This window comes from Pantherophis guttatus, chromosome 7 (genome assembly GCF_059756535.1).
Source record: "Pantherophis guttatus breed Tessera chromosome 7, ASM5975653v1, whole genome shotgun sequence".
Taxonomy (NCBI): domain Eukaryota; kingdom Metazoa; phylum Chordata; class Lepidosauria; order Squamata; family Colubridae; genus Pantherophis; species Pantherophis guttatus.
In genome coordinates, this window is record NC_142069.1 from 88,719,233 (window position 1) to 88,741,273 (window position 22,041).

The 22,041-nt window shown below is 44.4% G+C and overlaps 1 protein-coding gene and 1 long non-coding RNA gene across 19 annotated transcripts in view; one reads left to right on the forward strand and one right to left on the reverse strand.

Annotated features, from left to right (window-relative positions):
- The window catches only part of MAGI2 (membrane associated guanylate kinase, WW and PDZ domain containing 2), a 630,648-nt gene extending 629,324 nt beyond the window's left edge, over positions 1-1,324 (reverse strand). For 8 of the 18 annotated variants that reach the window (XM_087873383.1, XM_087873381.1, XM_087873380.1 and 5 more), the window contains exon 1: positions 289-1,324. In XM_087873383.1, coding sequence (XP_087729509.1) covers positions 289-592 — 304 coding nt within the window. In that variant the 5' untranslated portion in view covers positions 593-1,324. The remainder of the gene's footprint in view (positions 1-288) is intronic. The other 10 variants (XM_087873389.1, XM_087873390.1, XM_087873387.1 and 7 more) reach the window with 6 other exon arrangements.
- Positions 1,305-20,469, forward strand: LOC117666438 (uncharacterized). The gene is made up of 3 exons (XR_004591781.3): positions 1,305-1,590; positions 18,696-18,835; positions 20,289-20,469. It is a non-coding gene; the product is annotated as an uncharacterized LOC117666438 (long non-coding RNA).
- Positions 20,470-22,041: the final 1,572 nt, after the last annotated feature.

Consider the following 22,041-nt stretch of genomic DNA (forward strand, 5'->3'; position numbering starts at 1 on the left):
CCCCCTCCCAGCACCACCGCCGTCCCGCCAGACCCAGAGACCCCCCCCCAGCTGTTCCCGTGTTTGCCCGCTGGATGTTCTCCTGGTCCAGCTCAGCTGATGCTCCTGACGCAGTCCGGTGTCTGGGAAAGTCTCAAAGTTGCTCTCCTGTGGCTAAGAGACCCCCCCCACCACCACCACCAGAAGACCCCTGGGCTGCAGAGGTGAAAGTGGGATAGGGACCCCCCTCTCCTGCCTCTCTGCCCCCCTCCTCTCTTCCCACCCCCACCCCCCCGGGCCGGGCCTTACCTTGCTTGACACACTTCAGCCGGATGGGGTCTTTGCAATGCTTAATGACGGCCAAGACATCCCGGATGGTGAGCCCAGCTACGGGGGTCTCGTTCACCTCCAGCAGCAGCTCCTCGGGCACCAACTTCCCGCCGCTCTCGTACACCACCTTGCCGGCTTTTACCTCCCCCAGGTAGGGGAACTGCCCGTTCTCGGCTCCCCCTTTGAGCTCGAAGCCCAGCTGACCCTCGGCGTTCCTCACCACGGCGCATTCGTGGACCCGGTTAGTCCAGTGGCTTTTCTTCTTCGAGCCCCCCTTGGACATCGCCGTGGGGCTGGGGGACCGGGGGTGGGGGGGAGACGAGAGGCGCGCCGGCTCGCTTTCCCTCCCGGCCTCGGGGTGTCCTTGGAGTTCCCTTCGGCGGGGAAGGGGAGGGGGGAGGGAGGGAGGAAGGAAGGAGGGAAGAAGGAGGGAAAGAGGAGGAGGAAGAGAGGAGGAGGAGGCAAGAGGAGGGCTCGGTGGGGCGGGGGGCTGCTCTGCTCTTCCCCCCCGCCTTGAGTCTGGCTGGAAAGGAGGGAGAGAGGGAGGGATGGAGGGGAGAGGAGGAGAGGAGCAGGGATGGGGGGAAGGAAGGAAGGAAAGAGGAAGGGAGAGGAAGGAAGGAAGGAAGGAGGGGGAGAAGAAGGAAGGAAAGAAGGAAGGAAGGAAGGAAGGAAGGAAGGAAGGAAGGAAAGAAGGAAGGAAGGAAGGAAGGAAGGAAAGAGGAGGAGGAAGAAGAGAGGAGGAGGCAAGAGGAGGGGTCGGTGGTCTGCTCTTCCCCCGCCTTGAGTCTGGCTGGAAAGGAGGGAGAGAGGGAAGGATGGAGGGGAGAGGAGGAGAGGAGCAGGGATGGGGGGAAGGAAGGAAGGAAGGAAAGAGGAGGAGGAGGAAGAGAGGAGGAGGCAAGAGGAGGGGTCGGTGGTCTGCTCTTCCCCCGCCTTGAGTCTGGCTGGAAAGGAGGGAGAGAGGGAAGGATGGAGGGGAGAGGAGGAAAGGAACAGGGATGGGGGGAAGGAAGGAAGGAAGGAAGGAAGGAAGGAAGGAAGGAAGGAAGGAAGGAAGGAAGGAAGGAAGGAAGGGGGAGAGGAGAGGCCGGTTCCCCTCGGTCTCTTGCTCTAGCGGCGGCCGAGGCGGGAGCCGCAAGCCATGGCAGCGGCCCCCGCTGCAGCCCCCCACTTCCACCGCTGCAGCTCGGATGCTGGGATGCTGGCTGGGCGTCTATTCCTTTCCCTCTCTCTTTCTTTCGGTCTGCCTGTCTGCCAGCCAGCAAGACTAGTTGTACGGTAAGTGTGGGGCGGTGGGTGGGTGGCTGGGTGGGTGGGCTGGCTGTGCACGCCTGGACCGGAGGCGGGGGGCGAGCCTGGGCTGGCTGCCTTGGCTGAGCCGGGGCTCTCCGCCGCGCTGACCCGGTAGTGAAGACCGGAGCGCGAGAGAGAGAGAGAAAGAGAGAGAGAGAGAGAGAGAGGGAGGGAGGGGAAAGGAGGCTGGCTCGCCTGGCAGAAGCCACAAACGGGGAGGCGAGAAAGAAGGCGGAGAGCGCAGCCAGCGGTGGGTGGGGAGGGAGGGAGGGAGGGAAGGAAGGAAGGAGGGAGGAGGAGGAGGAGAAGGAGAAGAAGAAGAAGGAGCCGGCGCCAAGGCGGGGACGCGCGCTTGGGACCCTCACCCCTTAAACAAAGTGGGAGCGGGGACGATGGGGGGGGGAAGGGTAGATCCGACTTTCTCCCCCCCCTCCTGCCCTCCTCGTCGCCCCCTCCCCTCTTTTCCTCCTCCCCCAACACAGCCCTGGGAAAGGGAGGGGGGGTCTCCTTGGGATGGGGGGGTCTGCCGTCGGTCCAGCTGGAAGGAAATGCTCTTCAAAGGGAGGGGGGAAAAAAAGGAAGCCCCTTTCTCCAGCCCTTTCACTTTCTCTGGCTTTCTGGGATTGCATAAAAGAATTTAAAAAAAAGAAAGAAAGAAAGAAAATAAATCAACCCAAGCCTCTTTTAAACCCAGCAAACAGTGGTGGGATTCAAGTAATTTTAACAACCGGTTCTCTGCCCTAATGATTTCTTCCGACAACCAGTTTGCCAAACTGCTCAGAAAGTTCACAACCGGTTCTCCCGGAGTGGTGCGAACCGGCTGAATCCCACCACTGCCAGCAAAGCCTCATCGGGGAAGTTCCTCTCACCCCTCTCGCCACCATCCTCTCTCTCTCTCTCTCTCTCTCTGCTCCGGACGTCCCGTCTGGGTCAGGCTGGAGTTCCCTTGTTTTTTTTGGGGGGGGGTGGCTTTCTGGGGAAAGCGAGAAGAGCCCCCAGGCCTTATTTTGGGGGAAACAGGGTATATATTGTAGCTAAAAGTCTGTAGAGATTCTCAGTCCTCCAAGTCATGGTTGTCCCAAAAATGCTTTTTCAGGAGGCAACTGGACTTTCTTTCTTTTTTTTTTTCTTTTGAAGATGTTTCCCTTCTCATCCAAGAAGCTTCTTCAGCTCTGACTGGATGGTGGGGAATGGAAGGATTGATACTCCTTGCAGACAGCTGGTCATTTGCATCCTTTTAGAGGGTCGTTGAGGCCACTTGGAGGTTTCTCTGTGTCCTCAGGGTCACCTGAGTGGTGCAAATGAGTGTGGAGCCTTCTTGGAACTGCTGAAAGGATTGCGTTGTAGACTGGAGATAGATAATATCGCATCTCTGCCCCTCTGTTGAGGAGGGGGGGCTGTTCGATTTGGACATAGATGGCCTCTTTGACCCCCTCTTCCAAATCATTACTGTTTCCCTAAAACCCAAAGGTTTCAGAAGGCAGTTGGATTTTCTGGTTTTTTTTCTTTTGAAGACGTTTCACTTCTCATCCAAGAAGCTTCTTCGGCTCTGACTGGATGGTGGGGAAACGGAAGGATTTATACTCCTTGCAGACAGAACTGGTCATTTGCGTTCTTAATTTAGAGAGTCGTTGAGGCCACTTGGAGATTTCTCCGTATCCTCAGGGTCACCTTTCTATTTAGTGGTCTTTTATCTCGATGCATTTATTTATTTATTTATTTTTATTTAATGGTCTTTTATCTCGATGCATTTATTCATTTCATCCCATGGATACTCATGCGCCAAGCAGCTCTGGACGTTGGACAAGTTTAAAAGCAGCCCAAGAAATGTGCATAAAACAAATGCTGCAATATATAAAACAATTGGAAAAAAAAAAGGAAAATAACATATTTATTTATTTATTTATTTATTTATTTATTTATTTATTTATTTATTTATTTGACTTGATTTCTATACCGCCCTACTCCCGAAGGACTCAGGGCAGTGCACAGCCAAACAATAAAATCCATACATACAAAATTTAAAAGTGGAATTAAAATCAAATTAAATAGTTTTGGCCCAGACAAATTAAAACCCCAATCAATTTAAAACCAATTTTAAAATTTGAATATATAAAATACTGAAAAAAATATTAAAATATTAAAAATTAAAAATCTTTTAGGGAGAAAATTAGGCCAGGCCCGCCTGGTGAAATAAAAAGGTCTTTAAAGCGTGGCGGAAGGTGCGCAGAACATATAAACCACACACTATATTTCAATACAATAGTGGATTGATCGATCTCCCACAATATCTTCCTAATTAAGACGTACTATAGTCTCCAGGCTAGAAAGTACGAGACTCCGAGTTCTATTCTGACCTTAAGCATGAAGCTAACTACAGAATGCGGCCGCGCGGGGGATTATGGGAGCGACGGGGCGCTCCCCTGTGACACCCCTCCTGCGCGAGCTGCATTGGCTTCCGGTGATCTTCCGGGTGCGCTTCAAGATGTTGGTTACCACCTTTAAAGCGCTCCATGGCTTAGGCCTGGGTACTTACGGGACCGCCTTCTGCCACCGATAGCCTCCCACCGGCCAGTACGCTACCACAGAGAGGGACTCCTCAGGGTGCCGTCGGCCAGACAATGTCGGCTGGCGACCCCCAGGGGGAGGGCCTTCTCTGTGGCGGCACCTGTCCTCTGGAACGATTTGCCCCCGGAGATACGTAGGATCCCAGATCTCTGTGCTTTCCGCCGTGCCCTTAAAACTTTTTTATTTCATCAAGCCGGGCTGTCTTAACCACCCCCCAATTAGATATTTTTAATTGTTAATTGATTTTAGTTGGGGTGTTTTAAATTTATTGGGCCAAAATTTGTTTAATTCTTTTTTTAAAAAAAATTAAATTTTGTATGTGATGTTTTTAGTCTTGGCCGTTCACCACCCTGAGTCCAGTGGGAGAAGGGCGGTATAAAAATCTAATCAAATAAAATAAAATAAATAAATAAACTAGATGACCTTGGGCCAGCCACTCTGACTCAGCCCTAGGAAGCAGGCAATGGCAATCCACTTCTGGGGAAAAAAAAATCTTGCCAAAAACTGCAAGGACTGATCGGGCAGTTGCCATGAGTCAAGATTAAATAAAGGCATGAAATACACACACACACACACACATACACACACAGAGAGAGAGAGAGAGAGAGAGAGAGAGAGAGAGAGAGAGAGAGAGAGAGGGAGGGAGGGAGAGAGAGAGGGAGAGAGAGAGACTTTATCACTTCTGCCATCCTACTCTGTTCAATATTTCCAACGGCGTTACCTTTTTTCTAGCGATTTTAAAAATGCCCGTAGTCAAATTGACTAATTTTCTCAAATTGACTTAACCTGAACCCCCAGACACTTCAGGTACAGGAAATATTGAAAATACAGGTGAATTAAATACTTAATTTTCTTAGTACAATCTGCCCTTTGACATTCCATAACTATCCTATTCTATGATGAAAATGTCCATGGATGGAGTCTATCTGTCTGTCTGTCTATCATTTATCTATTTGCCTATCCTCTCTCTCTCATTATCTATCTATCTATCTATCTATCTATCTATCTATCTATCTATCTCTATCTATCTATCTATCTATCTATCTATCTATCTATCTATATCTATATCTGTCTATCTGTCTGTCTGTCTGTCTCTCATTATCTTATCTATCATCTCTATCTATCTCTCTCTCTCTCTCTCATTATCTATCTATCCATCCATCCTTCATCTGTCTGTCTGTCTCTCATTATCTATCTATCTATCTATCTATTTATCTAGCTAGCTAGCTAGCTAGCTAGCTACCTTATCTATCTATCTACTGTATCTCTATCTCTATCTATCTCTATCTATCTATCTATCTCTGTCTATCTATCTATCTATCTATCTATCTATCTATCTATCTGTCTGTCTGTCTGTCTGTCTCTCATTATCTATCTATCATCTCTCTCTCTATCTATCTATGTCTCATTATCTATCTATCTATCCATCCATCCATCTTTCATCTGTCTGTCTGTCTGTCTGTCTCTCATTATCTATCTATCTATCTATCTATCTATCTATCTATCTATCTATCTATCTATCTATCTATCTATCTCTATCTACCTATCTATCTATCATCTGTCTGTCTGTCTCTCATTATCTATGTATATCTATCTGTCTATCTCTGTCTCTCATTATATCTATCTATCTATCTATCTATCTATCTATCTATCTCATTATCCATCCATCCATCCATCCATCTTTCATCTATCTATCTATCTATCTATCTATCTATCTATCTATCTATCATCTATCTATGTCATTTTATTTCATTTTACTGCAGTTCTACTTCCACATTACTGTAAACAAGTCTGATTCATTAGGATTCTATGAATTTTCCAGTACTTATTAAAACCTGGTGGCTGACCTTATGACTATTATGTTTACTATCTCGTTTTTAAAATGATATATATCTTGACAGTACAGGCTCTGGGGGGTTTTTTTTGTGTGTTTTTTTTACAATCTTTTCATTTTAAAACCCATCAATAGCAATATGAGCCCATGTAGGTTATAAATTTGTTACAGTGATAACTATTTTAGAAAATTACAGTCCAATGATTTCTGTTGTCAGAGGAGCAATAGATTTGCAGTTAGAAAAATTAGCTCCTAAAAAAGGTTTTGCAGTGCTGAAGAGTTTACCAAATCCTCAGTTTAACACGATAGAATAGAATAGAATAGAGTAGAGTAGAGTAGAGTAGAGTAGAGTAGAGTAGAGTAGAGTAGAGTAGAGTAGAGTAGAAGAGAAGAGAAGAGAAGAGAAGAGAAGAGAAGAGAAGAGAAGAGAAGAGAATTCTTTATTGGCCAAGTGTGATTGGACACACAAGGAATTTGTCTTTGGTGCATACGCGCTCAGTATACATAAAAGAAAAGATACATTCGTCAAGAATCATAAGATACAACACTTAATGATAGTCATAGGCTACAAATAAGCAATCAGGAAACAATATCAATATAAATTGTAAGGATACAAACAACAAAGTTACAGTCATACAGTCACAAGTGGGAGGAGATGGGTGATAGGAACGATGAGAAGATTAATAGTAATGCAGACTTAGTAAATCATTTGACAGTGTTGAGGGAATTATTTGTTTAGTAGAGTGATGGCGTTCGGGACAAAACTGTTCTTGTGTCTAGTTGTTCTGGTGTGCAGTGCTCTATAGCGTCATTTTGAGGGTAGGAATTGAAACAGTTTATGTCCAGGATGCGAGGGATCTATAAATATTTTCACAGCCCTCTTTTTGACTCGTGCAGTAGACAGGTCCTCAACGGAAGGCAGGTTGTTGCCCATTGTTTTTTCTGCAGTTCTAATGATCCTCTGAAGTCTCTGTCTGTCTTGTTGGGTTGCAGAGCCAAACCAGACAGTTATGGAGGTGCAGATGACAGACTCAATCATTCCTCTGTAGAAGGACAATAAATTAGACTTATTGTCAAATAAACACTGAAAACGTCTGCAAGAAAACCGCCAAGCTCAGAGAGCACCAAGGACTCCACAGTTCAACCCTGAGCTACAAATAGTCTCTTACATTGATTGAAACATCCAGAGTCTTAGAAAATCCAATTTAATGTGAATATTTCCTACCCAGGTCAATAGGAATGTTCGCATCCATAAAAGCACACCTAAACTTGGATCCATTTTATTGAGATGACTAAATGATTTAGAAATCTCATCAGGTCCTCTGAATCTTACTTGAGCAAACTGGGAGTTATTTAGTCTCTATTCCCCATACCAATAAAGGAGAATATTTGTAAGCTCAGGGTTGAAATGAGTGGATAGGATAGGATAGGATAGGATAGGATAGGATAGGATAGGATAGAATAGAATAGAATAGAATAGAATAGAATAGAATAGAATAGAATAGAATAGAATAGAATAGAATTAGAGTAGGGTAGGGTAGGGTAGGGTAGGATAGAATAGAATAGAATAGAATAGAATAGAATAGAATAGAATAGAATAGAATAACAGATTTGGAAGGGACCTTGGAGGTCTTCTAGTCCAACCCCTGCTTAGGCAGGAAACCCTACACCACTTCAGATAAATGGTTATCCAACATCTTCTTAAAAACTTCCAGTGTTGGAGCATTCACAACTTCTGGAGGCAGGTTGTTCCACTGATCAATTGTTCTCACTGTCAGGAAATTTCTCCTTAGTTCTAAGTTGCTTCTCTCCTTGAGTAGTTTCCATCCATTGCTTCTTGTCCTGCCCTCAAGTGCTTTGGAGAATAGCTTGACCCCCTCTTCTTTGGGGCAGCCCCTCAAATATCATAAGGCTGCTATCATCTCTCCCCCTAATTCTTCTTTTCTCTAGACTAGCCAAACCCAAATCCTGCAACCGTTCCTTATAAATTCCATACATTGGAAGATTTATCACCCTTCAGACACTTATTCTCAATCCTAGAATGGACTGGATATGCAAATGTACCCATTTCCCCCCCCTCTCCGTGTGCTATCATGAGTAAGATTAAGGATGCATGAAGGTGTTTGTTGTTGCTATCACTCTTGTTAGCAACTTTAAACGTAGGCCTACACTTCTTCCTTTCTTAGCCATGGCTTCGTTTTCAAAGAATTTGCTGTGGAGCACTGAAATTCTTTAACAGAGTCCAGTCATGTTTCTATATTAAAAAGTTAAACAGATGAAATATTTCTTTCTTTTTTTTTTGAGAATTACTGCAGTACTACCACCTCTAAGCTACATACCTGTAGCTTACACATCATAGGACCTTAGTGGCGCAGTGGACTAAACTACTGTTAAAGTAGTATTTAGCTGCCAGCTGCCTGCAATTACTGTGAGTTCAATTCTCACCAGGCTCAAGGTTGACTCAGCCTTCCATCCTTCCGAGGTAGGTAAAATGAGGACCCGGATTGTGGGGGCAATAAACTGACTTTGTATAAAAAAGAACACCGCTTAGGGGGGCCCGAAAGCCCTACTAAGCAGGTATATACAAAAGTATGAAGCCTATTGCTTAAAAGCATTGTAAGCCGCCCTGAGTCTCCGGAGAAGGATGGCATATAAATCAAACTAATAAATAATAAATAAATAAATACCTGTATTTTTCGGACTACAAGACGCACCTTAATTTATGGGGGAGGAAAACAAAAAAAAAAGAATTCTGCCTCTGCCTACCAGCATCAGGCTCAACAGCGTCCTCACTTTATATTTATTTATTTATTTATTTATTTATTTATTTATTTATTTATTTATTTATCAATCATATATAAGATAACAGGTAAAAGTATAAACATAATTTAAATACACGAAAAGAGTAAGTAAAAAGGAATATTAGGACAGGGACTGTAGCAGTGGTGGGTTCCTCCCGGTTCGGTCCGGTTCGGCCGAGCCGGTAGCGGTGATGATATGACGTCACCGAACCGGTTCTTCCCCCCCCGCCCTCCCACCCCTCCACCCCCCCACGTTATTCTTACCTTTTATTTGGTCCCACCCCCAATCTATTGCTGCCTCCTGAGCCCCAGCTGATGACTAGAGGGAAAAAAAACTGTTTAAACTCTTGCCGCGGGGCTTCAAAGGGCCGCCCTACAGCTGATCAGTGTTAAAAGCAAACAAATGAGTCAGGTCGTAAGTGCAAGGACTGGTCGTAAGTGCGAGGACCTTCCAGAAATGACTCTGACCAGCTAGCCACGCCCACCTAGTCACATGACCTCCAAGCCACACCCACAAAATAAGCCACGCCCACAGAACCGGTAGTAAAAAATTTAGAACCCACCCCTGGACTGTAGGCACGCTGGTGCTCTTATGCCCTCCCCTTACGGACCTCTTAGGAATGGGGTGAGGTCTACAGTAGACAGTCTAAGGTTAAAGTTTTGGGGGTTTGGGGAAGAAACCACAGAGTCAGGTAGTGCATTCCAGGCATTGACCACTTTGTTGCTGAAGTCATATTTTCTGCAATCGAGTTTGGAGATACCTTGAGTTTGTATCTATTATTTGCTCGTGTATTGTTGCGGTTGAAGCCGAAGTAGTCCTTGACAGGTAGGACATTGTGGCAGATAATTTTATGTACTATGCTTAGGTCAGACTGAAGTCGGCGTAGTTCTAAGTTGCCTAACACTTCCACTCGGATTTTGATAATGAGTAGCACAGATCTTTCTATCGGTTTTAAACAAGTCCTATCACTCCACGTGCATTTAACTGTGGGTGGGGTGGGCAATGATTTTCATGGGGGAAGAAGAGGGACTTGGGGTCCACTCTTGAGATGCCCCCGCCTTCCTACCTATAGCCGTAGGCATTGAAAATGGCTTTCTCGCAGCAAGGCCCCATAGAAACACAGCACTTCTGTCCTTCTGGATGCTGCCATCTTGTAAATACAGTGCTGGTCTTATAGGTGAGAACTACTTTTATTATAACAGTTATAGTAGGGGTGAAATCCAGCAGGTTCTGACAGGTTCTGGAGAACCGGTAGCGGAAATTTTGAGTAGTTTGGAAAACTGACAAATACCACCTCTGGCTGGCCCCAGAGTGGGGTGGGAATGGAGATTTTGCAATATCTTTCCCCTGCCACACCCACCAAGCCACGCCCACAGAACCGGTAGGGAAAAAATTTGAATTTTACCCCTCCCCCTGTGCCTTTGCCAACTCAGTCGGAGCCTGATTCCGGAAGCGGCCTGGGAAAGCGCGGAGGTCGGGACTTGGGTGGCGAATCAGGCGCTGCGCAGGGGGCATAAGGCAAGGCGCTGCCACCCGAAAACATTGTTGCCCTGATCCTCACTGCTTGGAACCACCCAAAAACGTGATTTTTTTTTTTTGCCTCCACACGGATAAAAAGATCTGTGCTGCTCATTATCAAAATCCGAGTGGAAGTGAGGATCCCCGCCGCCTGGAACCGCTGGAAAATGCGACGCACAGAGGCTGACAACCTCCGAAGGGTGGGGGCCGGCGGGTGGACGGGGCTACATTCGGTATATAAGATGCACCCAGATTTTCACCCTCTTTTTTAGGGTGGTGTATTGAAGAAGGTGCATCTTATACTCTGAAAGATACGGTAAAACTGACTAACCACTAGCCGTAGGGAAAAAAATATAGAAAGCTAACATTTTACTGCCATACAGATTTTTGCAACGCAGATTCAGTGGCGTAGTTCAGTGGGAATATCTGAGCTTCTTGAAAGTTTGATGGAAAAGTGGCAGCTTTTTCTTTTCCAGGGTATTCCGCTGTTTCTTTTCCCCTGAAATTTGGATTTATGCATAACTTAGAGTTCTGAAATCAGTAAGAAAGTTAGTCAGAACTAATTTTAACCCCACTGATAAACATCTTCTGGCATCCTGTTTTCTTGTAGCACAGGCTTTGATGGACATGCTAAAATAAATCAGTCCAGCTGATCATATATGAAGTCTCAGATATGAGAGAGCTTTAAGAGCAGATGTGTACAGTAGTGGCCACAATTGTGGAAACCTTTTGTGAAAAGTGTTTTTTTTCTAAAACTGGCTAATAACACCACTTTTTTTTGGAGTAGTACCATAAAATTATATATCAATGGAAAGATAATTTATCAAGAATGTAATGCAATAACTTTTATGAAAGATTTGCTATTAGAATAGCAGTTACAGTGTAAAAAAGAAAAGTGAAACATATAGAAAAAATGAGATGTACAAAAATTATCACCATAGAAAAAACGAGATATACAAAAATGATCCCCATGTCAGTTAATACTTAGTTGGGTAACCTTTAGCATGAATTAGGGCCTTACAACGTCTTCCCATGGAGTGAACCAAGTCAATTACCTCTGCAGCTGTTCTAATGTGAAACCAAGATTGAATGATGGCTTCTATTAACTGGGTTTTATTGCTGGGTCGCTTCTGACTAACCAGGTTCTTTCATCGGCTCCATAGATTTTCAATTGGGTGAAGGTCTGGGCTATTCCCAGGCCATTCCAGCACTGGAATAGGATTATCTTGAAACTCTAAGAAAAGTGGTGTTATTAGCCATCAAACCTCAAAAATACACTTTTCCCAAAAGGTTTCCACAATTTTGGCCACTATTGAATATACCCAATAGAAAGTATTGTGAATGATTGCAGGGTTGTGTCAAATGTGAAAATTCAGGACCACACTTGAAGTGGAAAATTGAATTGATTTGATGGCTCATGTCTATGCACAAGAAATCTACTGAACTATTTTTGCTAGGCATAAATACCAGGGAAAAAAATGACAAAGGGAATGTATATTGGATATTACATGTTTTAACAGCAGCAAGAATTGTATTTGCACAACATTGGAAAAGCGAGGAAACACCTACTGAAGAAGATCTAATTAAAAAAAAATATTGGACCGTGCAGGAATGGACAGACTAACGCTGAAATTAAAAGAAAAAGAAGACGTGGAATATTTTCGAGCTTGGGACTTGTTTTATCAATGGTTGGATAACAGGGGTAGAAATTAGGAACTTAAGAAGTATTATTATGTAAACAAATGGACTCAGACAGTACGTTGTTCATTAAGCATTTATTGAATGTTAAACAGAACAGAATAACAGAGTTGGAAGGGATCTTGGAGGTCTTCTAGTCCAACCCCCTGCTTAGGCAGGAAACCCTACACCACTTCAGACAAATGGTTATCCAACATCTTCTTAAAAACTTCCAGTGTTGGAGCATTCACAACTTCTGGAGGAAAGTTGTTCCACTTATTAATGGTTCTCACTGTCAGGAAATTCCTCCTTAGTTCTAAGTTGCTTCTCTCTCTTGATTAGTTTATTTTATTTTATTTTATTTTATTTTATTTTATTTTTTTTAAAAAAAATGATTTATATGCCGCCCTTCTCCGGAGACTCAGGGCGGCTTACAATGCGTTAAGCAATAGCCTTCATACTTTTGTATATTTATACGAAGTCATCTTATTGCCCCCACAAACTGGGTCCTCAATTTACCTACCTTAGAAAGGATGGAAGGCTGAGTCGACCTTGAGCCTGGCGAGATTCGAACTTACAGTAATTGCAGCCAGCTGGTGTTAATCACAATGCTATCAGTCTGCTGAGCCACCAGGTTTCCATCCCTTGCTTCTTATCCTGCCCTCAGGTCTTTTGGAGAATAGCTTGACTCCCTCTTCTTTGGGGCAGCCCCTGAGATATTGAAACACTGCTATCATGTCCCCCGTAGTCCTTCTTTTCATCAAACTAGACATTTCTGCAACCGTTCTTCATATGTAAAGAGAAAATAATAATAACAATAACAACAACAACAACAACAACAATAATAATAATACTCTACAAAAAACCACCTTACTCGGAACAGCTTACATCCTCCGACGATACCTTAACAGTTCCTAGGTCCTTGGTTAGGACTCGAGCTGCTGAGCTATTAACCAGCCTCAAAGGCTGTGAATCTCACTAAAGATTAAATAATAATAATAATAATAATAATAATAATAATAATAAGGATCGTGATTTGGAACACAACACGGCAGATATCACAGTTGTCGAGGGCCGAAGCGTACAGTTTATTGACATCGCGGTACCAGGAGATGCCAGAGTCGAAGAAAAAGAACTGGAAAAAATCATGAAATATGGCCATCGAAACTACATGGCTATGGATGAGACATGTGACAGTGATACCCATTGTCATTGGGGCACTTGGTACCATGTCCAAGAATTTTATAAGATACATCAGCAAATTGCAGCTTCCTGCAATAACACCAGCGGAACTGCAAAAAACTGTGCTTCTTGGAACATTGTACATCTTAAGAAGGTACTTGGTTGATATCTAGGATGCTGGCAGCAACCTGTATCAACCATTAGCACCAGTCGATGGTATTTGTGATGCATGTTTGAATGTTCAGTTGACTGAATTTAATGAATAAATAATAATAATGATAATAATATATCTACTGAACTAATGGGAGTTAACAGAATTCAAGAGGGGCTGAACTTGTGGGAATGTAGAGAAAAATAGTTGTCTTGCTAGCATTAGCCGCTGTCCCTGATGTGCAAGCAAGCAGTCAAGTCTTTAGATAAGAATCTCAAGAATGCTAGCTGGAATCATATTCAGCTAATACTCCCAAACCATAATTGCTTTTTCAAAGCTTTTCTTGGTACTACATGGCAATCCGTCACAGCTGGATAACAACCTTAGATAAGGGGAGGGGTAGGTTGGATGGAATCTCCAGCTTACTAACTTGAAAATTGCAGCCCCAAATCCAATCAGAACAAAGTCCCCCCCTTTTTTTTTTCAGGAGAAGGTGATGGTGGACACCCCATCCCTGCGAGACACCACCAGAGTGGTGAAATTTAATTTTTTTTACTACCGGTTCTGTGGGCGTGGCTTGATGGGCATGGTGTGGCTTGGTGGGCATGGCAGGGGAAGGATACTGCAAAATCCCCATTTCCTCCCCACGCCACGGGAAGTATATTGCAAAATCTCCATTACCACCCCACTCTGGGGCCAGCCAGAGGTGGTATTTGCCGGTTCTCCAAACTACTCAAAATTTCTGCTACCGGTTCTCCAGAACCTGTCAGAACCTGCTGGATTTCACCCCTGGTGTAAACATATGTCCATGTTATGAAGATTTTAAAGACAGGGTCCAATAGCCATGTGCTATAATTTAGACAGTGATGAGGTTTTATTATGTAATCAGTATCTACTTTATACTGATACCATGATTAGAATTTTTCATTTGGATGGAAGGATGGATGGATGGATGGATGGATGGATGGATGGAGGATGGACTGACGGACAGATAGGCAGGCAGACAGACAGACAGATGAAGGATATTGCAAAATCTCCATTCCCTCCCCACTCCTGGGGCCAGCCAGAGGTGGTATTTTCCGGTTCTCCAAACTATTCAAATTTTCTGCTACCGGTTCTCCAGAACCTATCAAAACCTGCTGGATTTCACCCCTGCACCACCACCACAATACAACATGGGTCCCAAGGCCGCTACAATGAGAGAAGCCATCGACTCGAGCAAATATGGGAGCTGTGAAAAAAGGGAAGAGATATCTAGTGAAAGATGAGCGTGCTACATATGCTGAACAGCTGAGAAACATAACCCACATTTGAGCACTACTGGAAATAGTCAAAGATGGCCGTGCAAAAATTATGTCAGAGAAGAGTGACCCGGAATTGAGCAAGTAAGGAGTCGTGAACAATATGAAAGGCAAAAGGAAAAGCAATGTGTCAAAAGTCTACAATGAGGGAAGACATGTTGAGGTGGCATTCTACACTGATCTACCAATTCTTGGTATCATCTTACTTCAGTGGTGGGATTCAGCCGGTTAGGGAAACCAGTTGTTAAATTGCTGGTTGGCCCTGCCCCTCCCCTCCCTGCCCCTTCCAGGAGTCCCCACGCACGTCATTTTGGCTCCCAGGTAAGTACAGGGAGGCCTACTAGGCCAGGGGTGTGTTCTACTTAGCTTTACTACCGGGTCAAATGCACAGATTGCCTATGATGACATCCGGTGCGGTGGGCAGAGCCTCCTGCCGGTTTTACTACCGGTTATTGCAAACCGGTCTGAACCGGGGGCAACCCACCACTGTACTAGGCCCAAAATGGGGTACAGGTGGTGGGTGCAGCTCCGCCCCTGGAGGCCTGTTTTTGCTCCCAGAAGGCTGCAGGGAGGCCTACTAGGCCCAAAATAGGGCCCGGGGGTGGGGTGGGGTGTGGTGCCACCCCCCCATGGCCCCCATTTTTGCTCCCAGGGGATGCAGGAGGCCAAGTGCTGCCTGTCACACCCCCTGTCCATGCCCACCATGCCCATGCCCACCCAGCCAGTCTTTAGGGCAGAGAACCGGTTGTTAAATTATTTGAATCGTACTACTGTCTTACTTGTCCAAAGAAGCAAGACCAATACAGGTCATCTCTCTCTCTCTCCTCCTGTGTTTGAATGCTTTTAACTTCTGAAGCATCCTCTAAACATATTCAACTTTCTGGAAAGCGCACATGTTGAGTGTCCACACCCTTGTCACTTTGCAACTGGAAAAGGAAGAGCAGACACAACAATTGTTGTTGAACAGCATCCCAAGGACACTGGAAGCAGCCTAGAGAAGAGCGCACCTATGATCAGCAGAAGTATATCGATACTCAGAAATGGTTGAGATGGAGGAGCACCTAAAATCAAAAGCAATTGAGAGGAAGCCTTGAGTTGAAATGAGAGAAATGGGGATTCTCAAGCCACAGAAAAAGCCTTGCAAGCACCTTAAGATCAGGACAGGTGATGATTTTAATTCTGGTGGCTTAGAGGTCAAAGCGCAGTATTCCAGGCTAACTCTGCCCAGAGCCTGGAGTTCGATCCTGATGGGCTCAAGGTTGACTCAGTTTTCCATCCTTTCGAGGTTGGTAAGATGAGGACCCAGATTGTTGGGGGTAATATCTGAGTCTGTAAACTGCTTAGAGAGGGCTGTGAAGCACTATGAAGCGGTGTATAAGTGCTATTCCTTCCTTCCTTCCTTCCTTCCTTCCTTCCTTCCTTCCTTCCTTCCTTCCTTCCTCCCTCCCTCCCTCCCTCCCTCCCTCCCTCCCTTATTCTCTTTCTCATTCTTCTTCCTGGTGGCACAGTGGTTAGAATGCAGTATTGCAGGCTAACTCTGCCCAGAGCCTGGAGTTCGATCCTGATGGACTCAAGGTTGACTCAAGTCTTCCATCCTTCCAAGGTGGGTAAGATGAGGACCCAATTTGTTGGGGGCAATAGACTGGGATTGACAATTACTTAGAAAGAGCTGTAAAGCACTATGGGGTGCTATATAAGCCTAAATGCTATTGCTATTGTGGCACAATATGCTTCATTACACACAATTCTACAATTGCAGATGGCAGTGATGCCAACCTTCCGAGAAGTTAAGAGTCATATCCAGCACACATCCGAGACATTTAGGAAGCTTGGCAACAGCACGTCTTGCAGATCAATGAGCTTCAATGCTTCCTGAGCTACTTAGGGACGCTTGCCAATTATGTCGAAGTTCTCAACTCCAGAAAATGATACCTACAAGCATATTTGACAACCTAGATAAAACTAGAAGGAAGCTTCTGACTTTTTGATTAGTGAGGTTCAGCGATTGTTCAGAAGACATTGTAAGACCAGGGGTGGGGCTTCTGGGGGTTTGCAGGGGTTCGAGAGAACCTCTAGCTAAGATTCTGGGCAGTTTGGCGAACCCCCCAAATCCCACTCCTGGCTGGCCCTGCCCACCCTGCCCCTCCCAGGAGTCTCCATGCAGCCCGTTTTGGCTGCAGGTAAGTGCAGGGCACGCGCGGAGGCTCGCGGAGGGTGAAAAACGGGCCTTACAAGAGGTTTGGGAAGGCCAGAAATGGGCCCGTTTCCAGGTCTCCAGATGGCCTCCGGAGTCTGGGGAGACCATTTTCACCTTCCCAGATGCTCAAGGAAAGACTCCAGAGCCCGGGGAGGGCAAAAATGCCATGCCCACCATGGCCACGCTTACCCAGCAACCGAACAGAGAACCCCTTGCTAAAATTTTTGAAGCCCACTCCTGCACAAGACATGCAATAAGCTCTCCAGCTTTGGGCAAGGGGTTGGACTAGAAGATCTCCAGGGTCCCTTCCAGCCCTATGACGCTATAGAAGATGGAGTGACATTATTCCACATAATAATGAAAGCTTGAATCTTGTTTCCTCGGCATCAAATGCATTTAGTTTCCTGCCCAATAGAAAGAGAATCTTTGGAGATGATCCAGGAAATTCGTTGAACTCATGTTAGGATGGGATCCATCTAAACAGATAAGGACTTCTCTCTGGAAGAGATAAACCTTGACCAAAATAACAGATTGGTCTCTCCAAGCTATGGGACTTTTCCCATGTTTTGATTTATTTATTTTTTTTAAAAAAACACAAAACATATATATATATATATGTTTTCTGAGGTTTTTGCGGGTGTTTGTATGTAGCTCTTTGGTTATTCGGGTTTTCTCCCGCGTAAAATTGGAGGTGTCTTGGCAACGTTTCGACGAAGTCTCATTCGTCATCTTCAGGCTGGTGTTTTCGGCTTTGTGCTTCTAGGAGCAATGTGTGTGATCGCAGCTGTTTCTTCCTTTTAACTGCCAGTGGGGGTGTGAACTGATTGGGCGGGAGCTTGGCTGTGTTCTGATTGGGTGGAGGTATGTTCTGATTGGGTGGGGGTTTGGCTGTGCTCTGATTTGATGGGGGCTTGGCTGTGCTCTGATTGGCTGGGTGTGTGTTCTGTTTAGGTGGGGGCTTGGTTGTGCTCGGGTTAGTCTGAGTAGCAGGGGGATTTGAGCTGGTGAGCTGTGTTGCTGTTGTTTGGCTTCGTGTTTGTGGCCGTGCCACCTCTTCATGGTGAGTGTCAGTCTGCTTCATGTATGGATTGGAGGGGCTTAAAGTGGTTAATGATGCAGCTGTGGTCTGGCTTCTGGTCCGTGGTCGTGCCTTATCATCAGTGTGGGTTTGAGTCTGCTTTCTGCGTGGATGTGCGGTGGTTACATCCTGTGTGGCTCTCGTGAGTGTGGGTCTGGTGTCATTCTTTGTGTTAGGGACTCGTTTGTCAATACGGGTATATATATATATATATTCTCTTTTTACAGCTATTTCATAGTGGTCATCTTCTAATAGTTACATTTTCCCCCTGATTCCCTTTATACTATTCATTTTCTTCTTGTCCCATCCAGTCAAAGCTGAATAAGCTTCTTGGATAAGAAGCTAAATGTCTTCAAAAGAAAAAAAAGAAAAAAAGCAAGACCATCCAGTTGCCTCCTGAAAAAGCACCTTTATGAAAAGAATATTTTTACCGATGTTCCTTCGAAGAATCCTGCTTTCCTAACAATTTTTCATCTTTTCTGTGGATTTTTTTTAACATCCGAAGAGGCGGCACTGGGGATTATTTCAGCCGTGAGCTACTGCAAAAAGACAGAAGACCTATCAATGAATTATAAACATGAGGCATGATATTCTAAAGATCTGGTACACTTTGCTGGTAATCATGTAAATTAATAAAATAAATTTAAAAAAAAACCCCACCCCTCTCCTCCAGAGTTATCTTCAGTTCTTCAGTTCTTTTCATGAGTCTCTAGAATCAATCGTTCATTTGACCTTTAAAATTATCTGGGTCTTACACATGTTTTACTTTCATTTTATTTTAGGTTTCCTGAGGGTAAGGTATCCAATAATAGCTTGTTCAAGGAAGCCTATGTTTTTCCTGCCTCCTTGCAAGTTTGAAATTCTTTCTTGGTTTCCAGAAGTCTGTTAATTTGGCGTGGGACGAATTTGGTGTTGGAGCAGTGTAAGTCCAAAAACCTTGTTGAATTCTGTAGAATTGGCCAACCCGGTGTAGCGATTAAGATTAGAAGCGGGAGACTGTGAGTACGATTCTCACATTAAGCATAAAACCAGCTAGGGGATCTTGAGCCAGTCAGTCTCTTTCAGCCCTAGGAAGAAGGCAATGGCAAACCTCTTCCAAACTCTTGACAAGAAAGCTGCAGGGATTAATCTAGGCATTGATAGGAGGCAACAATGACTCAAAGGCACACGCACATGGGAGAGAGAGAGAGAAAGAGAGAGAGAGAAAGAGAGGAAGGCAGAGAGAGAGAAAGAGAGAGAGAGAGAGGAAGACAGAGAGAGAGAGAGAGAAAGAGAGAGAGAAAGAGAAAAAGAGACAGAGGAAGGCAGAGCGACAGAGACAGAAAGAGAGAGAGGAAGACAGAAAGAGAGAGAGAAAGAGAGAGAGAGAGGGAAAAAGAGACAGAGAGGAAGGCAGAGTGACAGAGACAATGAGAGATAGAGAGAAAGAGAAAGAGAGAAAAAAAGAGACAAAAAGAGAGGAAGGCAGAGAGCAACAGAGACAGAAAGAGAGAGAGTGGGAGGAAGACAGACAGAGACAGCGAGAGAAAGAGAGAGAGAGAGAGAGAGGAAAACAGACAGAGACACACACAGAAAGAGAGACAGAGAAAGAAAGAGAAAAAGAGGGAGAGAGAGAGAGAAAAATTCCAATTGCCCAAGGAGTCTCACAATTCTTTTGAGGAATCCTTTAAAGTTACACCTTCTCCCCTCCTCAATTCTTTTCTGTGTAAATTATAAAACGCTGAAGGTAGCACCAAGACAAATTTAATCAGGACATCTTTATTTGCGCCAGTCTAGTATTGAATGGCAGACTTCATAATTCACTAAGTGCTAATGTTCAAAAGCAAACGAAATAACTTTCCAAACGTTATGTGTGTAACAAGGCCTCAAATTCAAACGAATTGCTCAAACTTTCCGCTACCGGTTCTCCGAACTGCTCAAACTGTCAGCCTTTCCTGCATGGCTTTAATATCATTTAATGGGTGGATGTAGGCCAGTGGTGAAATTCAAATCTTTTTACTAATGGTTCTGTGGGCGTGGCTTGGTGGGCGTGGTGTGGCTTGGTGGGCGTGGCTTGGTGGGCATGGCAGGAGAAGGATACTGCATAATCTCCATTCCCTCCCCACTCCAGAGGAAGGATACTGCAAAATCCCCATTCCCACCCCACTCTGGGGCCAGCCAGGGGTCATATTTGGCAGTTCTCTGAACTACTCAAAATTTCCGCTACCGGTTCTCCAGAACCTGTCAGAACCTGCTGAATTTCACCTCTGATTTTAAGCCCTAAGAAGGCCTTTATCTGATTGGACGTCGCTCTCCAGACTAAAATGGAATGTCAGCTTTTATTTGCTTCTGAAATCAAAGCTACCCTTGCATCCAATTTTTTTCTTTTCTTCCAGAAACAGAATTCTGCAAAGTGGGAAAGCACGAGATGTTTCTGGAATGAAATGCCAACCTACCCAGTGATCAATTGCCTACCTTATCGAAAAGGGTGCACAATAAATATAATATCTGTCCTGCATCTATAAATCACTCCCATGGCTTCTACCTCTTTCTCTTCCAATAAAGTCTTCAAATGAATTTTTGTCTCTTCTGCTCATCCCTAGCCTCCCTCCCTCCCTTTCTAATTGTCAAGAGGGAAGAAGGAAGGAAGGAAATAAATCTCGTGTACAGTACGGCTCCCAGTTTTAGGAGACAGCTGAGCTTCGGTGTTTATCAGATATTAATTTTACGGCTGAGGATGTGAGCTCGTGGTATCTCTTGCATACAGATGATTTTTCTCTTGACCTACTTCATCAGACTGGCGGAGAGCAAGGACTTCTTCAATAACTTATATCAAGCTTTTTCTGGCAATGATTCTTCCAAAATTTACTACGGTTTTTCTCCTAGCTGGGAGACTTTCAAAAAGGATGATCGGATTAAATTCAAGCGACCAATTTCTCTTGGCAGGTGCCAAGGAGAGTGGAAACCTACAACATCCGTTCCTGAACTCCAGCTAATTATTTTTAAGCATCTTTGTTTTTTCTCCACCCGATTATTTCCGAGAGATGCAGGAGGAGTAAAAAGTCTCTATTTCCAGCCTCTGGAAATGGCTTTAGCAAAAACTGTGGTGACAGTTTCCTTGTTTATCCTGCTGATGTGTGCAGGCACGGGAATGTAAGCGGAGATATTATTGAAAACAAATGAGAAATTCTTGGTAGGCAAAAAAAAAAAAAATCACCTGGAGGGGGACATTCAGGGCAAGGAAGATGGATGGGTGGGAGGAAGAAGCAAACAACCAAAAAGAATTAACTTTACGGGTATGTGAAAACAGAAGCGAAAAGTCGGCAGGTTTCTTCTGGATCAGAACTTTCCAAAAGTTCAGGGAAGTGTTTGTATAGCTCAGGATATTAGTATTTTTTTTCCCCAGTCAGAGGAATGTTTAGAGGAAATAGAACCAAACAGCTTTTTCTTCAGGGATTGCTGGAGTGACGGCTGTAGTAAAGTCTATATGACTTCTGGAACTGTGTTATTTTTTTTTATTTTTAAAGGAATCGCAAGTCCAAGGGCTCCATTTTGTAGTATCTCCCGATGCAAAGCTTCTTTCCTGAGTGATTAGAAGAAGAAGAAAAAAAAACCATGTCATTAAGCGAGGACTGAAATAAAGGGAATTATGGAGGTTGGGATGAGTGGGTAATTTATCTAGAATAGAATAGAATAGAGTAGAGTAGAGTAGAGTAGAGTAGAGTAGAGTAGAGTAGAGTAGAGTAGAGTAGAATAGAATAGAATAGAATAGAATAGGACAGGACAGGACAGGACAGGACAGGACAGGACAGGACAGGACAGGACAGAATAGAATTCTTTATTGGCCAAGTGTGATTGGACACACAAGGAATTTGTCTCTGGTGCATACGCTCTCAGTGTACATAAAAAGAAAAAGATACATTCGTCAAGAATCATAAGGCACAACACTTAATGATAGTCATACGGTACAAATAAGCAACCAGGAAACAATATCAATATAAATCGTAAGGATACAAGGAACAAAATTACACTCATACAGTCATAAGTGGGAGGAGATGGGTGGTGGGAACGATGAGAAGATTAATAGTAATGCAGACTTAGTGAATAGTTTGACAGTGTTGAGGGAATTATTTGTTTAGCAGAGTGATG